Source organism: Paroedura picta, chromosome 11 (genome assembly GCF_049243985.1).
Source record: "Paroedura picta isolate Pp20150507F chromosome 11, Ppicta_v3.0, whole genome shotgun sequence".
In the NCBI taxonomy this organism is placed as follows: Eukaryota; Metazoa; Chordata; class Lepidosauria; order Squamata; family Gekkonidae; genus Paroedura; species Paroedura picta.
The window spans coordinates 1,140,926-1,156,004 of record NC_135379.1 but is presented as its reverse complement, the minus strand read 5'-3'; the positions used below and the strand labels follow the sequence as shown (position 1 = coordinate 1,156,004).

General features: G+C 50.9%; 1 protein-coding gene across 1 annotated transcript in view; it reads left to right on the top strand.

Moving 5' to 3' along the window:
- LOC143820921 (unconventional myosin-Ig-like) overlaps window positions 1-15,079 on the top strand; it is a 37,208-nt gene that overhangs the window by 13,618 nt on the left and 8,511 nt on the right. The window contains exons 14-21 of the mRNA XM_077304334.1: window positions 78-210; window positions 1,302-1,468; window positions 2,165-2,372; window positions 3,324-3,547; window positions 4,590-4,734; window positions 8,556-8,660; window positions 9,096-9,209; window positions 9,570-9,724. Of these exons, the coding sequence (XP_077160449.1) occupies window positions 78-210; window positions 1,302-1,468; window positions 2,165-2,372; window positions 3,324-3,547; window positions 4,590-4,734; window positions 8,556-8,660; window positions 9,096-9,209; window positions 9,570-9,724 (1,251 nt within the window). The remainder of the gene's footprint in view (window positions 1-77; window positions 211-1,301; window positions 1,469-2,164; window positions 2,373-3,323; window positions 3,548-4,589; window positions 4,735-8,555; window positions 8,661-9,095; window positions 9,210-9,569; window positions 9,725-15,079) is intronic.

The following is a 15,079-nucleotide window of genomic DNA, read 5'->3' as shown; positions in this document are numbered from 1 at the left end:
CCAGATGGCCCACGTTTGTCCAAGGAAGGTTCTTTTTGAGTGGTCTCTGACAAGACTTCTCTGTGGTTTGTTCCCAGCACGGACCCTGTCCTGCAAAAGATGTGGCCCGAGGGGAAACAGAGCATTACTGAGGTGACCAAGCGGCCGCTAACAGCGGCCACTCTCTTCAAGAACTCCATTGTGGCCCTGGTGGAGAACCTGGCCTCTAAGGTAACGGCAGCTCCTCCTGGGGCTTGGTACCTCCAAGGCCTCATGGCCCCCTAGCTGGCTTGGGCACATTTCCCAAATGTAACACACTCTTAACTTGTGGAGACCCACATCTCTAGATTACCGCCTAGGAACTATGAGAAGATTTGGGAATCTAGAATTAAAGGGTGCTTCGGCAGTCTCGTTTTCATCACTTTTGCAGAACACTTGTGATGTGATGAATCAACCACTAGAGGGAGGAAAACCCATGCAGAAAGTTTGAAGTGTGTCGCCGTGTTGGTCTGAAGCAGCGCAACAAAATCAGAGTCCAGGAGCACCTTTAAGACCAACAAAGATTTATTCAGGGCGTGAGCTTTCGAGGGCAAGCTCTCTTCCTCAGACTAAATGCTTGCACTCAAAAGCTCACGCCTTGAATTAATCTTTGTTGGTCTTAAAGGTGCTACTGGACTCTGATTTTGACATGCAGAAAGTGGGAGGGAACCCAAAAGCAAAAGTGACAAAATGGAGTGACAAAGTGACAAAATGGAGAATGCCGAAGAGCATAGAAAGACCGTTTACGCACTGGGAACTTCACTGCCCCTGCTCCCGTGCAGGAACACAAATCAGGGTTGGATGAAGTGCACCAGGCCAAATGCTCCCCTGGGTGGGTGCAGGAAGAGGTGGGGCAATCTGCCACAACTAAAACTCCAGCCTGCAGCCTGGTATGAAACCTCCAGTGCATAAATGGTCCAAGAGAGCGAATTCTGCCACCATGCAGGGGACACTACACAGCAGAATTTTGATTGCATCACCACTTTGCTTGCCCATCATGCATGTTTTCCCGCAGAAGTGAGCTCCTATCAGATTCACCTGTTGCTTCCTGTTGCTTCCAGTCCAAGTTAAATGATGGACAGGCAGAAGGGGCTGTCATAGAACCATAGAGTTAGAAGAGACCCTATAGGGTCACCTAGTCCCACCCCCTGCTCAATGCAGGATCAGCCTAAGGCACCCTTGATCAGGATCTGTCCAGCCACTGGTTGAAGACTGCCAGTGAGGGGGAGCTCCTCCATTCACCTGCCTCGTCTTCTCTCCCCTCCTGCCTCTTTCCCCATCAGGAGCCGTATTATGTCCGTTGCATCAAACCCAATGACCAGAAGTCGCCACACCTCTTTGATGAGGAACGCTGTCGCCACCAGGTGTCCTACTTGGGCCTGCTGGAGAATGTGTGCGTCCGACGCGCGGGTTTCGCCTACAGGCAGCCCTATGACCGCTTCCTGATCCGGTAGGCCTGCTCTCGCTCCTTCCCTGCACCTGCTGCCTCAGTAGGGCCAAGAAAAGCGAGAGCCAGCATGGAACGGGGTAGAGTGGGGACTGGAGCCCAGAGCAACCCATGTTTGCATCCCCACTTCTGCCATGGAAGCTCGTCAGTGGTCAAATATGCACATTACACATTGGGTCCAGACTATGAATTAATCAATTTCTAAAAGTTGGACCCTGTTGAAGCTGCTTTAAAATCAATAACTGTGACTCAAGGCAGAGATATGTATAAACATTCTGCCCAGGCGGAGGATACATATTTAGGAGGGTAATGAATCTCTGATGTTGTATGGCATTCAGAGTGTATAATGAGCCCTGACGTTTTGCCAGCTGTGGCTGGCATCCCCAGAGGTAGGACATGGCAAGATGATACTTTGACCTGGAGAGAGTCCCTTCTTGCTGTGTCCCACCTCTGGTTAGGGACTAAAACTACCAGGCCCTCTTCGCCACACAGCTAGTTGATTCCAGCTGTGAAAGCCTTTGATAAATACATGTATTTTTTGTATAATTGATAATTTTAATGTTTTGTGAGGAGAATTTGAATCCTTAGACCCTTAAATTTAAATTTCTGTAACCTTTGGGCCACTCTCAGCCCTAAGTCAGCACTGCCCGCCCCCCTCTCAGGTGAGGTAATTAACCTTTGACCTTGCTGTCCTGCCAGGTATAAGATGACTTGTGAGTACACGTGGCCCAACCACCTAATGGCCACGGATCGTGAGGCCACCCAAGCTTTGGTGGAGCAACAGGGCTTCCAGGATGACGTGGCTTATGGGCACACTAAGATCTTCATCCGCACGCCACAGACTCTATTCTGCCTGGAGCAGGCACGGGGCCAGCTGATTCCCATCATTGTGCTGCTCCTGCAGAAGGTACCGGGAGATTCCTTTCTGGAGCGTGTTTGTGCCAGCGTCCCATGTGTGTGCCAGTCAGTTGCAGTTAACAGTGGGAGGAAGCCCAAACTGCGAGACGAGGGCTGAGGCTTTTGGGAAAGGATCAGGGTGAGGACAGGCCGGCTGAGAGTGGAAATCCTTTAAGGTCAACAGGGGACAGGCTCGTGGGTAGGGCAGAGGATCTGGACGCCAGGGTTTTTAGAGGCACATTCCCCTAGCTATGCTTTGGCCACAAGCACAGAGGTCTTTAAAAGGTCACTTCAGAAAGCAGCCATATTGATCCTCAGCAGGAGAGCAAGGCTGGAGTCTGGGAGCACCTGAGAGACCAGCAAGAGTTTCAGGTTTTTCATCCAATGCTTGATGAAGAGAGCTTTGGGCAGAACAGATACCCTGAAAGTCTGGTTGATCTCAAAGGCGCTCCTGGTCTCCAACCTAAGAGCTTTAAAAGTGGATTGGGCAGATTCATGGAGGAAACGTTTCTCAGAGGCTGGCAGCCATGGTAGCTAAGGGGAACCTCCGTGTTCAGAGGGAGGCAACCACTGAATCCCAGAGCCAAGAGGCAACACCAGAAGAATGGCTTCTGTGCCCTCTTCTTGGACCTCCAGAGGAACTGGTTGGCCCCTGTGTGAGACATGAAGATGCTGGACTAGAGGGACCCTCGGTGCTCTGATCCAGCAGGGCTCTTCTGATGTTCTTATAAAGGTCTCAGCCTCTCTGCCCTGTCGCTGACCTCCAGAGGAACTGGTTGGACTCTGTGTAAGACACGATACTGGACTAAATTAGGGGAATTGATCTCTATTGCCTGAAGCTGAGCTGTAATTCCAGGGGATCCTCATGTCACATCTGAAGGTTGGCACCCCTGGAGTGTGGGCATGGTTTTACCAGCTGGCCTCTGATTCATCTCTCTCCCTCTTGTTCTCTCTGCCCCAGGCTTGGAGGGGAGCCCTGGCTCGCAAGCGCTGTAGATCTCTCCGGGCGATCTACACCATCATGTCTTACTTCAAGCGCTACAAAGTGAAGTCCCACTTGCTGGAGCTCGTGCAGCGCTTCCAGGCTGTGCGCAGCATGCCCGACTACGGCAAGAGTGTGGACTGGCCACAGCCCCCTGCTGTGCTGGAGCAATTCCAGGAAAACAGCAAGCTCATCTTCCGTAGGTAAGAGCAGAGGGTGCTGCAGCCCATGGGGTGATGGCAGAGGTGTTCCTTGCCCACTTCCTCTCCACGCACTGACAAGGGGAAAAAATAAAATCAATGAAGGCTCAGTGTTGTCTGCACTGCTATGTCACTTCCAGGAAAAACCATAGAGTTTCTTGGGATTCCTAGAGCTCCTGAAAGTGATGTCATGGTGCACCCAGTGTTATGGCCTCCCACATCCAGTCTAATCCCCAATGGCCAGTCATAAGTCTAAGTGGGTGATAAATCTTGCTCACTTCATAAAAACATCTGGGAGGTACCGGAAAGACGTCGGCAGGCACTGTGGGGCCTGTGGGGACTACCTTGGGGACCCTGGTCTACCTCCTTAAACTTGCAAGGGTTTGCACCTTGGCTCAGTGATCAAGTGATCATTTGTGAGAATTAAAAATCTGATAATGGGGCTTTGGCAGAACCCTGGAATCTTGCTGGCCACAGAGAGTCTCTCACGAGCCAGTGTAGTGTACTTGTTAAGAGCAGCGGCCTCTAATCAGGAGAACTGGGCTCAGTTCCCCACTCCTCCTCCGCATGCAGCCAGTTAGGTGATCTTGGGCTAGTCACAGTTCTCTCGGAGCTCTCTCAGCCTTACCTACCTCAGAGGGTGCCAGTTGTTGGGACAGGAAGGGAAAGTGATTGTAAGCCACTTTGAGACTCCTTCGGGCAGTGAAAAGCAGAGCCAGTTTGGTGTAGTGGTTAGGAGTGCGGACTTCTAATCTGGCATGCCAGGTTCGATTCTGCGCTCCCCCACATGCAGCCAGCTGGGTGACCTTGGGCTCGCCATGGCTCTATTAACTGTTCTGACCGGGCAGTGATATCAGGGCTCTCTCAGCCTCACCCACCTCACAGGGTGTCTGTTGTAGGGAGAGGAATGGGAAGGCGATTGTAAGCCGCTTTGAGCCTCCTTTGGGTAGGGAAAAGCGGCATATAAGAACCAACTCTTCTTTTTCTTCTTCTTCTTCTATAAAAACCAACTCTTCTTTTTCTTTCTTGCTGGTGCACTTGGCAGGTGGCGTGCCAGGCAGATTGTGAAGAACATCCCTCCCTCCGACATGGAGCAGATCAAGGCCAAAGTGGCTGCTCTGGGTGTCCTGCAAGGGCTTCGGAGGGACTGGGGCTGCTCCAGGAACTGGGGACGGAACTATTTGGTCTCAGTAAGTCTTTGACAAGGGAAGGGAGGATCCAGTGGGGATTCAGGTCTTCCTGTTCTGATCGGTTTCAGACCAATGTGCTACTGGGGAGGAGAAGGCCCCAACAGCAGGTCTCAGTTGAGCAAGTGCGCCAGGTGCATTTCCTTGGGAGGTTGTTTTATAACCATGGAGCTGCCACTGAAAAGGCCCTGTGTTGTATACCTACCGGATGAGTTTTTCTGGTTGATGGACAGTCAAGGGGGCCTCTCCCTGTGATCTTGATTCCCTGACAGGAATGTATGAGAAATAAAAGAGCAGTTCATTGCCCCCTTCAAGGCTAACCAAGTTTATTACAGCTGATGTTTCCATGAGTCAGAGCTCACTTTGTCACATACATGCGAGCAAACCGATGCCAGGAGGTAACGTCCCAGGAAGGCCTTGGCCTCTCTGCCCAGTTGCTGGCCCTCTGGTTGGCCCCTGGATGCTGGACTAGATAGACCCTCTCTGCTCTGACCCAGCTGGGCTCTTCCTGTGGTCTTATGAAGCAGCAATTCTGCCCTCTGTGCATCACTTAGAGCCAAATGCAGTAGTTCTGTCCCCACCCTTCCCTGGAGAAGTTTCTTTGGCTGGTTCTGGTTTCTATAGTAACCCCGGAGTTATCAACGACTATCCTAATGGACTCCGGGGAATGGTAGAGGACAGGAAGGCCTGGAGGATCATTGTCCATGGGGTCGCAATGGGTCGGACACGACTTCGCACATAACAACAACAACAAATCCTATTTTTAAAGAAAACCCAGCTCTGCTGTCGGGCTTCTCTATCTCTTGCCATGCTCTTCCCCCTCACGCCCCCGTGTCCTTCTACCTCCCCCCTTCCCCGTCTATCCCTAAATCAGGGAAGGGGCTTCTCTGGCTGGCCTTTGGTTCGCTGCCATGTTCCTTCCTGGGTGTGCGGGAGAAGCCAGGAGAATTTTGCTCTCAACTTAGAGCTGCACTAGGGGGCACTCTGCCACAGCGGCTACTCTGCATTTCAAATCACAGCAAATAGGTAGACTTTTTCTTAGTATCTTAAAGCTTTTATGTATTTTGTCTATGTTATAAGTCACATGGCACTTTTTAAGGAAGAAAGGCAAAAAATAAATGTTTTAAAATAAACAAATAACTTTTACTTCACCCCTTTGAAACAGCAATATTATTATTATTCTTTTGTCAAATCACAAGCTGCTTATGGGGTCCCCAGAGGGCTTTCACGCCAGAAGACGTTCAGAGGAGGCTTGGCCTTGCCTGCCTCTGCATAGCAGGCATTGGCTTCCTTGGGGGTCTCCCATCCAAGGACTGTCTGGGACTAGAATCATAGAGTTGGAAGGGTCCTCATGGGCCATCTAGTCCAACCCCCTGCACTATGACTCTCCTTAATATCCAGGATCTGATGAGGCCAGGCTAGCCTCAGCCATCCAGGTCAAAGTAAGAGAAGTTCAGAGATGATCTCCGCAGAGCGATTCTGCCCTTCCTTGGTGGCCTCCCATCCAAGGACTACCTGGGACTGCTTCTCCTTAGCTTCCAGTCTTGGCAATTTCTGCAGTTTCAGCAATTACAGTCTTGTATACAGCCTTGAGGTCCTTGGTTGGAAGATGGCATAAAGGTAACATTCAGTTGACTTTGGGAATCCCTTTCAGTCTCTCCATCGCTGGCTCTGCCTCCTGCTGGGCCCCCCTGTTCCTGGAAGCCAAAACCCGGGGACTTCAAATCCAGTACACAGAAAAGCAGCTAAAGTTCCTGGGTGGGAGGTGGAAATATTTTTCACAAAGACATAACTTCTTAGTTTAGAAAAAAATCAAAAGTAATCCTAACTTTTCTAAACTTAAAAAAACCCTCTTCGTTTTAAGGGAACATGAGGTTAGAGGCTCATAAATGCAGAGGAACAACCAAACAGAGGGTAATTATTTATGGAATGCACAAAGCAGTAATCAACAGAACAGAAGGACAGGAGTGACGTCCACATAAAACATTTATAAAAACAACATAACCCAGACTGTAAAAATAGCAATCAGCTAGCAAGGATCTCTGTTGTCTTGACACCAGAGAGGAGCCATCAGACATCAGTAACCAGCTTCCCCACACCCATGTCCCTGAGATGCCTGCGGGGCGGGGGGGGGGTTGGTTTTTTTACTTAAGCAGGGAAATGTTCCACCTTCTCAAGCCCTCTGAAGGGCATTCCTCCCATCAGAACCCCCATCTCTCAAATGCTGCCATTTGCGGTGAGGGGAAGGGTCTAACGCATTTGGTTAGACTTGGATAACTTCACTCTACTTGGCATGAGTCGGATTGGCAGTTACAGTTGAGAAAGTCCTGGGGATTTAGGGCAGAACCTGGGGAGGGCAGATTTGGGGAAGGGGAGAGACTTCCGTGACTGAGAGAACCTTCACATTCAGAGGCACTAAACCTCTGAATCCCAGAGCCAGGAGGCAACATCAGGGGAAGGCCCAGAGGAATTGGCTGTCCACTGTGCAAGACAGGAGGCTGGGCTAGATAGACCCTCCCTGGTCTGATCCAGCAGGGCTCTCCTGATGTTTTTATTAAGGCCTCAGTCTCTACATCCTGTTGTTGGCCCTCCAGAGAAACTGATTGGACACGGGCAATGACAGCCGGCCTCCAGATTACAGAGATCAGTTCAACCAACAGGAAATGGCCGGTTCAGAGGCCTTATGCCCTGCTGAGGTCCCTTCCTCCCCATTTCCCGGGCTCTGCCTCCAAAATCTCTGGGGATTCCCCAACTCAGAGCTGGCAACCATAGGAAGAGCTGACATCGAAGCTGGAGCCCCTGATATGGCACTTCTCCCACTCGGCTGCTCTCAGTGATTCGCAGTCCGGCTGGCTGATGCTCCAGACAAATTGTGAAGCCGCTCGAGGACCAGATGAAAAGTGTTGGAAGGCCGTATGTGGCCCACAGGCCAGAATTTGCCCACCGCTGCTTTTGCTCTCCATTTTATTTTCTCTCTTGCCACTCGGGCAGGTTCACTGTGTCAGCCTCGGCCTATTGTGTCAAGTCTGTTCCACACAGCAGGGTGGGTGGAAGCTTTATCGCCCATTACCGAGGGCTGTGCCACAAGGGTCTTGGGGGCTTAGGAGTTCCAGGGGGAAAGGAGTGAGGGAGCTGCCAGCTTTTTGGAACTGCATGTAGGAAACAGCTCCACAAGAAGAGAGAGAGATTTCTTTGCACCGTCTCCATGGTGATTCCTCCCCAATCCTCTCATCATGGAGCAAAGTGCTTGTGTGGGAGGCAGGGAGGCCTCCACAGCCACTTCTGTGCCTGCTGGTTTGGGAGCAGAAGAGTCTCCCTGGGTCACTCACAGAGGGACACCTGCTACAGTGGTCAGCATCATGAGCTGGGGACAGGAAGGGAAGAGCATGAGCCCCGTTCCTCGGAGCTCTTTGGCCATAGAGGCTGAAAAGGGATTTGCTATCCCAAGAAAGGAGGCCTGGGACTCGACCATCCACCTGCCCTTTGCAGAGACCGAAGTGGGGGGATTGAGGTTATCACTTCAGCCAAGCAGGATCCATCCGTTATTGCTGACCTGACAATGGGGATGGGACCTGGGACCAATGCATGTGCCCTGCCGCTTACCTGTAGCCCCCTCCTCACATAAGTCTAAACACCTCATAGAGCCATCTTGGCTGCCACCATGTCCAGTAGCGGCGAGTTCCACAAGCTGATTAAAGGTTACATGAAGGAGTCTTCCCATTTGGCACCAGACCTTTCCCGCAGGCTCCTCTCCTCAGATACTGGCTGTCTCTTTCCATGTGACACGCGGGTCTTTCTGCTCACGTCCTTCTCTGTTCCTCCAGGTGGACGAAAACCCTGTCATGGCCAGCCAGTTCGCCAAGCGGGTAGAAGCCCTGAAGGAAAAGGTGCATTTCTGCTCGGTGCTATTCTCCTGCCACGTCCGCAAGGTGAGGGACCAGCCAGCTTGGAAAACCTGTTTTTTCTCAGGGCCAGCATGGTGTCGTGGTTAAGCAGCGGCAGCCTCTAATCTGGGGAACCAGGTTTGATTCCCCACTCCTCCACGTGCAGCCAACTGGGTGACTCCCCTCTCCCTTTTTCTCCCACCAGCTTTTGAGGTACTGGTTGGAAGAACAAAGAATCAGAATCTTGGGGGGGCGGGTTCCCCTACCCCCCCTGCTTAGGGTCAGAATGACGTTCTATTCCTTGGTAGTGATGCAATGAAAGCAATTATAAGAAAAGCAATTAAATTTTAGGGAGAAAGTTGCATTTTGATACTGTGATAATGTCTTTTTTGGTCTTTGTGGTTAATTGGCTGGTCCCTTCCATTGTCTGCTGTGTTTCCTTTGTCCCTCTGTCCTGGTTTCCCCAACAATCCCTGGCAGATAAACCGCTGCAATAAGAGCACGGACCGAGCCCTTCTCATCACCGATCAGCACCTGTACAAGATGGAGCCAAGGAAACAATACAGGGTGATGGCTTCTATTCCTCTGAAGATGGTGCGTGTGCCTGCCAGCAAGAGGGAGCAAGGAGGCGGTCAGAGGTGTCCGGGTCAGGAGGGCAGGCTAAGATTCAAAACCCCTCAGGCGGGGCAGTTGACATGGCTCTGCTTGGTGTGCGGCAAATAGGATGTGGGCAAGAGGGCAAGAGGTCTAGCAATGTCTGGACAGCTATAACCCTTTCCCCTTCAGTAATGAATCCTACCTGACAGTGTTTTCACTCCCATTCCGAAAAGCTTGGTGGGTGCCAAGAACAAGACTGTCGCCCTCAGGCACATGTTGGGGAACCCTGATTTAGACACTCATCCCTTCCCCGTTGTTTTGGAGAGGTGTGGTACCTTGTGATTTTTACCCTGACAGGTGACAGGGGTGAGCGTGACTAGTGGCCTGGACCAGCTGGTGGTCTTTCACTTGCAGAATAACCATGGACTGGTGCTCTGCCTTCACAAGATGCATCCGGCCGATGACAACCGAGTTGGAGAACTCGTGGGTGTGCTGGTGGATCACTTCAAAAGGTGGGCGATAGGAATATGAGGTGGGGCAACGATGGAATCCCCAGGTGAATTCAGAAGGTGGCTCTGGAGACAGTTAGCACAGGGAGGCTGCCTGTTGTATGGAAAATCATTTTGCTTCCCATCTGAGTCCTGGGAAAAACAATTGGGAAAAGATATTGTGAAATTCTCTCTGGTTCATGTTGCTCCCTCAGAGGTAGAAGATGAAGGAATGGTTTCCACTGGAGATCTTAACAGCCAGGCATGTTCATATGGGAGGAAACCGTAAGGAAACCGTTCCCTCCCTTTTTGAGCCTGGAATTCTTGCACAGGGTGGTGGGCGCAGCCACAGCATGGGTGCCATAAAATGGCTGCCATAGGAGGTGGAGCCAGCTACAGAATGCCTGCCATAGGGGCTCCCTCCCCGAAAGAGTCCCCTCCCCTACTCTGGCAACCATGTGTAGCATTAATAGGGAGGTTGGGTTTTTCAGGTAGAATGGTCTCTGTGTGTCTTGAGTGTTTGGAAGGTTTGCTTGAGGCAGGCTGGTACCCACCAACATCTAACTCCTAACTCTTTGTGATGTTTGTGTATATTTACCGCGGGAGTCTAAAATCTTTCAAAAGGCTTATGGGGCAGGTGCAGCTTGAAGACTATATCCGCAAGGTTTCTTCGACATGAGCTGCGCCCACGTATAACTTCAAGAGAAGAATTCCCTTTCTGCCACAACCCCTATAGGGTGTGTTTCACTTCTGTAGCATTTATTCCTGCCTGCCTCCCTCCAGGGAGAGCCTTCTAAGGCCTTTTCTGCATGGTCGTGGGGCCCCCACATACACTGTATTGAAAGGAAAGCACTTGGGTTTCTCCCATACCCATTTGCAGCCACCTACAGCAGAAAGGAGAAAGCAGCGCTTAAAAAGAAAAATGTTTACTGGCGGCTCTGGTCTGAATCTGGCCTTTCCTTTGAAGGCTTCCTCAGCTTAAATGGATTTCCTTCCACAAACCAGGCTGGAAGGGCAGTGGCGGTGTCTGAAGCTGGGCTCTCTCCAGCTGCACTCCTGGCCTCCAGGATCATAAACGTTTAAACAGGAGCTATTTTCGTCTTCTCAGCTACTTTCTCTACAGTTAAGGGGGGGGGGGGGTTGGGACTGCCGAAGGGCCTTCTTAACCCTTTCCCCTTCAGTAATATTTCTTATGAAAAAAGCATTTCTCTATGGAGAACAGAGCACATCTCCATTTCTATTCCTCTGCAGGATGAAAGACCATCGTATAGAAAGATATAATTTGTAGGGGAGAAACCACCAGAGGAAAATGGGCTACCCCTTCCCTGGGTACTAATTTGATGGGGAAGATTCTGTGGCTGCATTTTACAAGTGATGAAGAGTAAGAAGAAGAGTTGGTTTTTGTACCCCACTTTTTTACTACTTGAAGGAGTCTTGAAGCAGCTTACACTCACTTTCTCTTCCTCTCCCCGCAACAAACCCTGTGAGGTAGGTGGGGCTGAGGAAACCTGAGAGAACTGTAGAACAAAGTTTGAGAGCAACAAAGCATGCACACAAAAGCTTATGCCCAGAATTAAATTTTATGGATCTAGGAAGTGTGCATGCACATGAAAGCTTATGCCCAGAACAGAACTTTGTTGTACTTCAAGATGCCCTGCTTTGCTTTAGACCACAGGGATCCCTACCTGAATCTAAGAGAACCAGGACTGGGCCAAGGCCACCCAGCAGGCTTCATAGGGAGGTGGACTAGGGAATCAGGCCCCATCTTCAGATTTGAGTACGCTGCTCTTAACCACTCCAACTCAACCACTGGGTATCAAAAGACAAAACTGCAGCTGAAAAGAATCCAGCAAGCATTGCAAGAAGCCATGCATTATCTTGGCCCACTGGAAAAAGAGGTGGAGGCCAGAAGGGGGCGCTGTGGGAGAGGCAGGCTAGCCTCCTCATGGATCCCCCCTCCTTCAGCATCCTGCAGTGGCCTGCTGTCTCCTGCCCCTTCCGGCTGCCTGTGGTGCAGACCATGACTGGCCTGCCTGAGCTTGTGAAGGATGGGCAGCCCCATGTGTGCTGGGATTAGCAAGTGCTGCAGTCCTTGACCCTCTGTCCTGGGGATGGCCTCGTAACAACTCAAGTCTAGAGTGGAGAAGCGGGAAGGGGCGTCCGAGCTAGGATTAGGAGGAAGGGTGACCCCAAGGCACTCTTTCTTGCACGCTGGGGCTCTCTACTCTGCCAGCAGAGGGTCTGTTGCTTCCCGGATGGAACCTGCTGGTGAGGAGAGCCAGCTTGGTGTGGTTAAGAGTGGCAGACTCTAATCTGGATTTGGATTCCCCACTAATCCTGGGTGGCCTCTTAGGACTGTTCTTGCAAAGGTGTTCTCTTAGCATTCTCTCAGGCCCACCTACCTCCCAGGGTGTCTGTGGTGGGGAGAAGAAGGGAAAGGAGTTTGGGACTCCTCCGGGTAGCAAAAATGGGATTTCAAAAAACAGCTCTCCTTCTAAGAGAACAGGCGCTGCGGAGGAGGGCACCCCACGTTCCTTTGCCTCATTGGAAGTGACAGATGGGATCAGAAGTGGGAAAGGAATGTTTGGGGCATGGTGTGTTTTCAGGTGCCAACTTCCTGGTGGTTCCTGGCATGCCTCGTTTGGGGGGATTCTTGTGCTGTGGGGTAGCCGTCACGGAGGCGAGCAGAAGACCTGAACCTTTTGTACATACAGCAGCCTCACCACCACGATCATAAACAAGAGCAAAGTTCCGTGTCCTTTTTCATGCCCTTTATTCATTACTCCCAATGTATGGCCTCTTCCAATGCCGTGATTTTATGTTGTGTTGCTGAGTTTCAGCCCAATGGCGCATTCATAGCAAGGCGGATTTGTGTTTCTCTCCTTCTTGGTAGAGGAGGTGAGCATGTCCCAGAAAGGGCAAATGCTGTCTGAGCCTGCTATGCAGTGGCAGATGGGAGTCTTCTGTCAGAGCCCCCATGCCACAGAGGCAAGCTGTTACCATCTGCTCCTGGCAGCTGCTGCCCTGTGGCCAAATCTGACCAGTTGTGAGGAAGATAGGAGGGATGGAGGAACAGGGAGGAAGGAGGGGATGTTTACTGTGTGTTTCCCCTAGAATGTCTCAAAGGAGATTGAGAGGAATCACTGCCCAGTCATGGCAGGTTGAAAATGGGGGTGGGGGGAGACAGCTGGCTCGGACGGGGAGGGGGGGAATTGCTTTCTAGGGAGAGGCATCCACAAATCACACATGCCCAGAGAGTGACTTGGTGGGAGGGTCCGAAATTTGCACGCCCAAGATAACTTCTTTCACTGGTCCCTTTAGTAATGTAGGTCCCCCCTCTCATCCTGGGGCTGCTGAAACCAGAATAAACACAGAGATGCAATAAGCATCGAGAACCACAGAATGACAAGGAGATCAACCTTAGGCACAAAAACCCTGCTAAAAGCAATTCTAAAAGCATATAAAAACAAAACAAGGTTTAACTCCAGGGGGGAAGAGAGAAAGAAAAATTATCATAAGCTCACCCAGTTTTTATTTCTCTGCAGACAGGGCACAGCTGACTTATGGCCGCCTGTTGGGCTTTTCAGGCCAGAGGCGTTCAGAGGTGGTTGGCCATTGGCTGCCTCTGCATGGCGACCCTGGACTTCCTTGCTGGGCTAACAGCCACATGCAAGCCAGAGCCAACTCTCCTCCGCAGGCGAGATCTGACAGGGCTGGGCCCGCCTGCCTGGCCAGGTCAGGGTGGTAAAAATATCAATATGTGGATCTAGCAGGCTAAACTACAACCTCAGCAGCCATTTAACAAAGAAGTCTGTCATCACCCAAATGGCACCAGGGTAGGTGCCAGCTGATCAAGTAGGCAGAGTGCCCCGCTGGCAGAGGCATTCTCATAGTAGACTTGGGCCACAGGATCCAGGAGAAGAAGGGCCTTCCCTGATGGGCAGGACTGGACCCTGGGCCTGGCAGTGCTCTTAGTCGTAGAATGGCCTTTTCTAGCTTTGTGACCTGAGATCCCTTTTTAACTGCAGCAGCCTTGAGTACCCAGGGAGTCTCAAAGGGGCTTACACTTGCCTTCCCTTCTTCTCCCCACCACAGACACTCTGTGAGGTAGGTGGGGCTGAGAGAGTTCTGAGAGAACTGCGAAGGCCCAAGGTCACCTAGGTGGATGCAGGTGGAGAAGGAGTGGTGAATCGAACCTAGCTCTCCAGATGAGAATCCACCACTCAGCCTGTACACCAGACTGGCTCTCAGTTTGGAGGCAAAACAGATTGCACCTGGGGCTTTGTCAAGGGCTTCTGTTATCCCATTAAGCCAAGTTCCCTTGTCAATAATGTTTTTAACTCTCCTTGCTTTCTTTCATGCTCTTCTGTTTCTAAGAGTAGCTTTTGTAGGTGTTCTCAATTCCCCCAAGTTAGTCATGGATCATTTCAAGGGCTAGACCTGTTTAGCTTCTGACATAGAACTGCCTCAGGCACATAATTGGCCATTTGGAGACCCTGTCCCCACATCTGAACTCTCTCCAGCATCTCTAGTCTGAGGTGTCCTGTAGGTGCTTGAACAAAGAACATTGAACCCCAAAGCTCTGGAGGGATGTTCTCCTTTCGTGTCCCAGCCAGCCACAGCTGAGGCACTGGGCCAGAACTCCCAAACAAATTGCATGTGGGAATCATAGAATCACAGAATCCTAGAGTTGGAAGGGGCCATACAGGCCATCTAGTCCAACCCCCTGCTCAATGCAGGATTAGCCCTAAGAATCAGCATGCATGCCACATATCTGTTGCCAACATGAATGTGCTTTCACAGGAATTTGTTCCTGCTATTATGTTCTGAATTTAGGCCTAGGAAAGCTCCTGCATAGGAGCAGAAACAGTTCTTGGAGGTTTCCTTCACCCTTCTGTGGAGATAGCTCAAGATGGGTGGCCGTGTCTGTGTGTAGCAGTAGGAAAGGGCAAGAGTCCCGGAGCACCTTGAAGACTACCAGTATTGGTGGCAGGTACCTTTGGTATGTGAAGAAGTGAGTCATGACTCACGAAAGCTCCTCCCCTGCCACCAATGTTTTCAGTCTTGAAGGTGCTCCTGGAATCTTGCTCTTTTTCCCTTCCTCACATCTCTGATTCCGGTTTAGCCACACTGGCTGGAATATAAATATGTCTTTAAAATCATGTTGCCCTCAAGGGTGCTGATGGCAACCCTATGAATGAAGGACCTCCAAAATGTTCTGTTGTCAACAGCCTTGCTCAGGTTCTGCAGATGGAAGGCCATGGCTTCTGGAGTGAGTCAGTCCATCTGCTGTTGGACCGCCCTCTTTTCCTGCTGCCTTCAGCTGTCCATTATCATTATCAACATCATTATTATTTTTATTATTATATAATTTTTTTA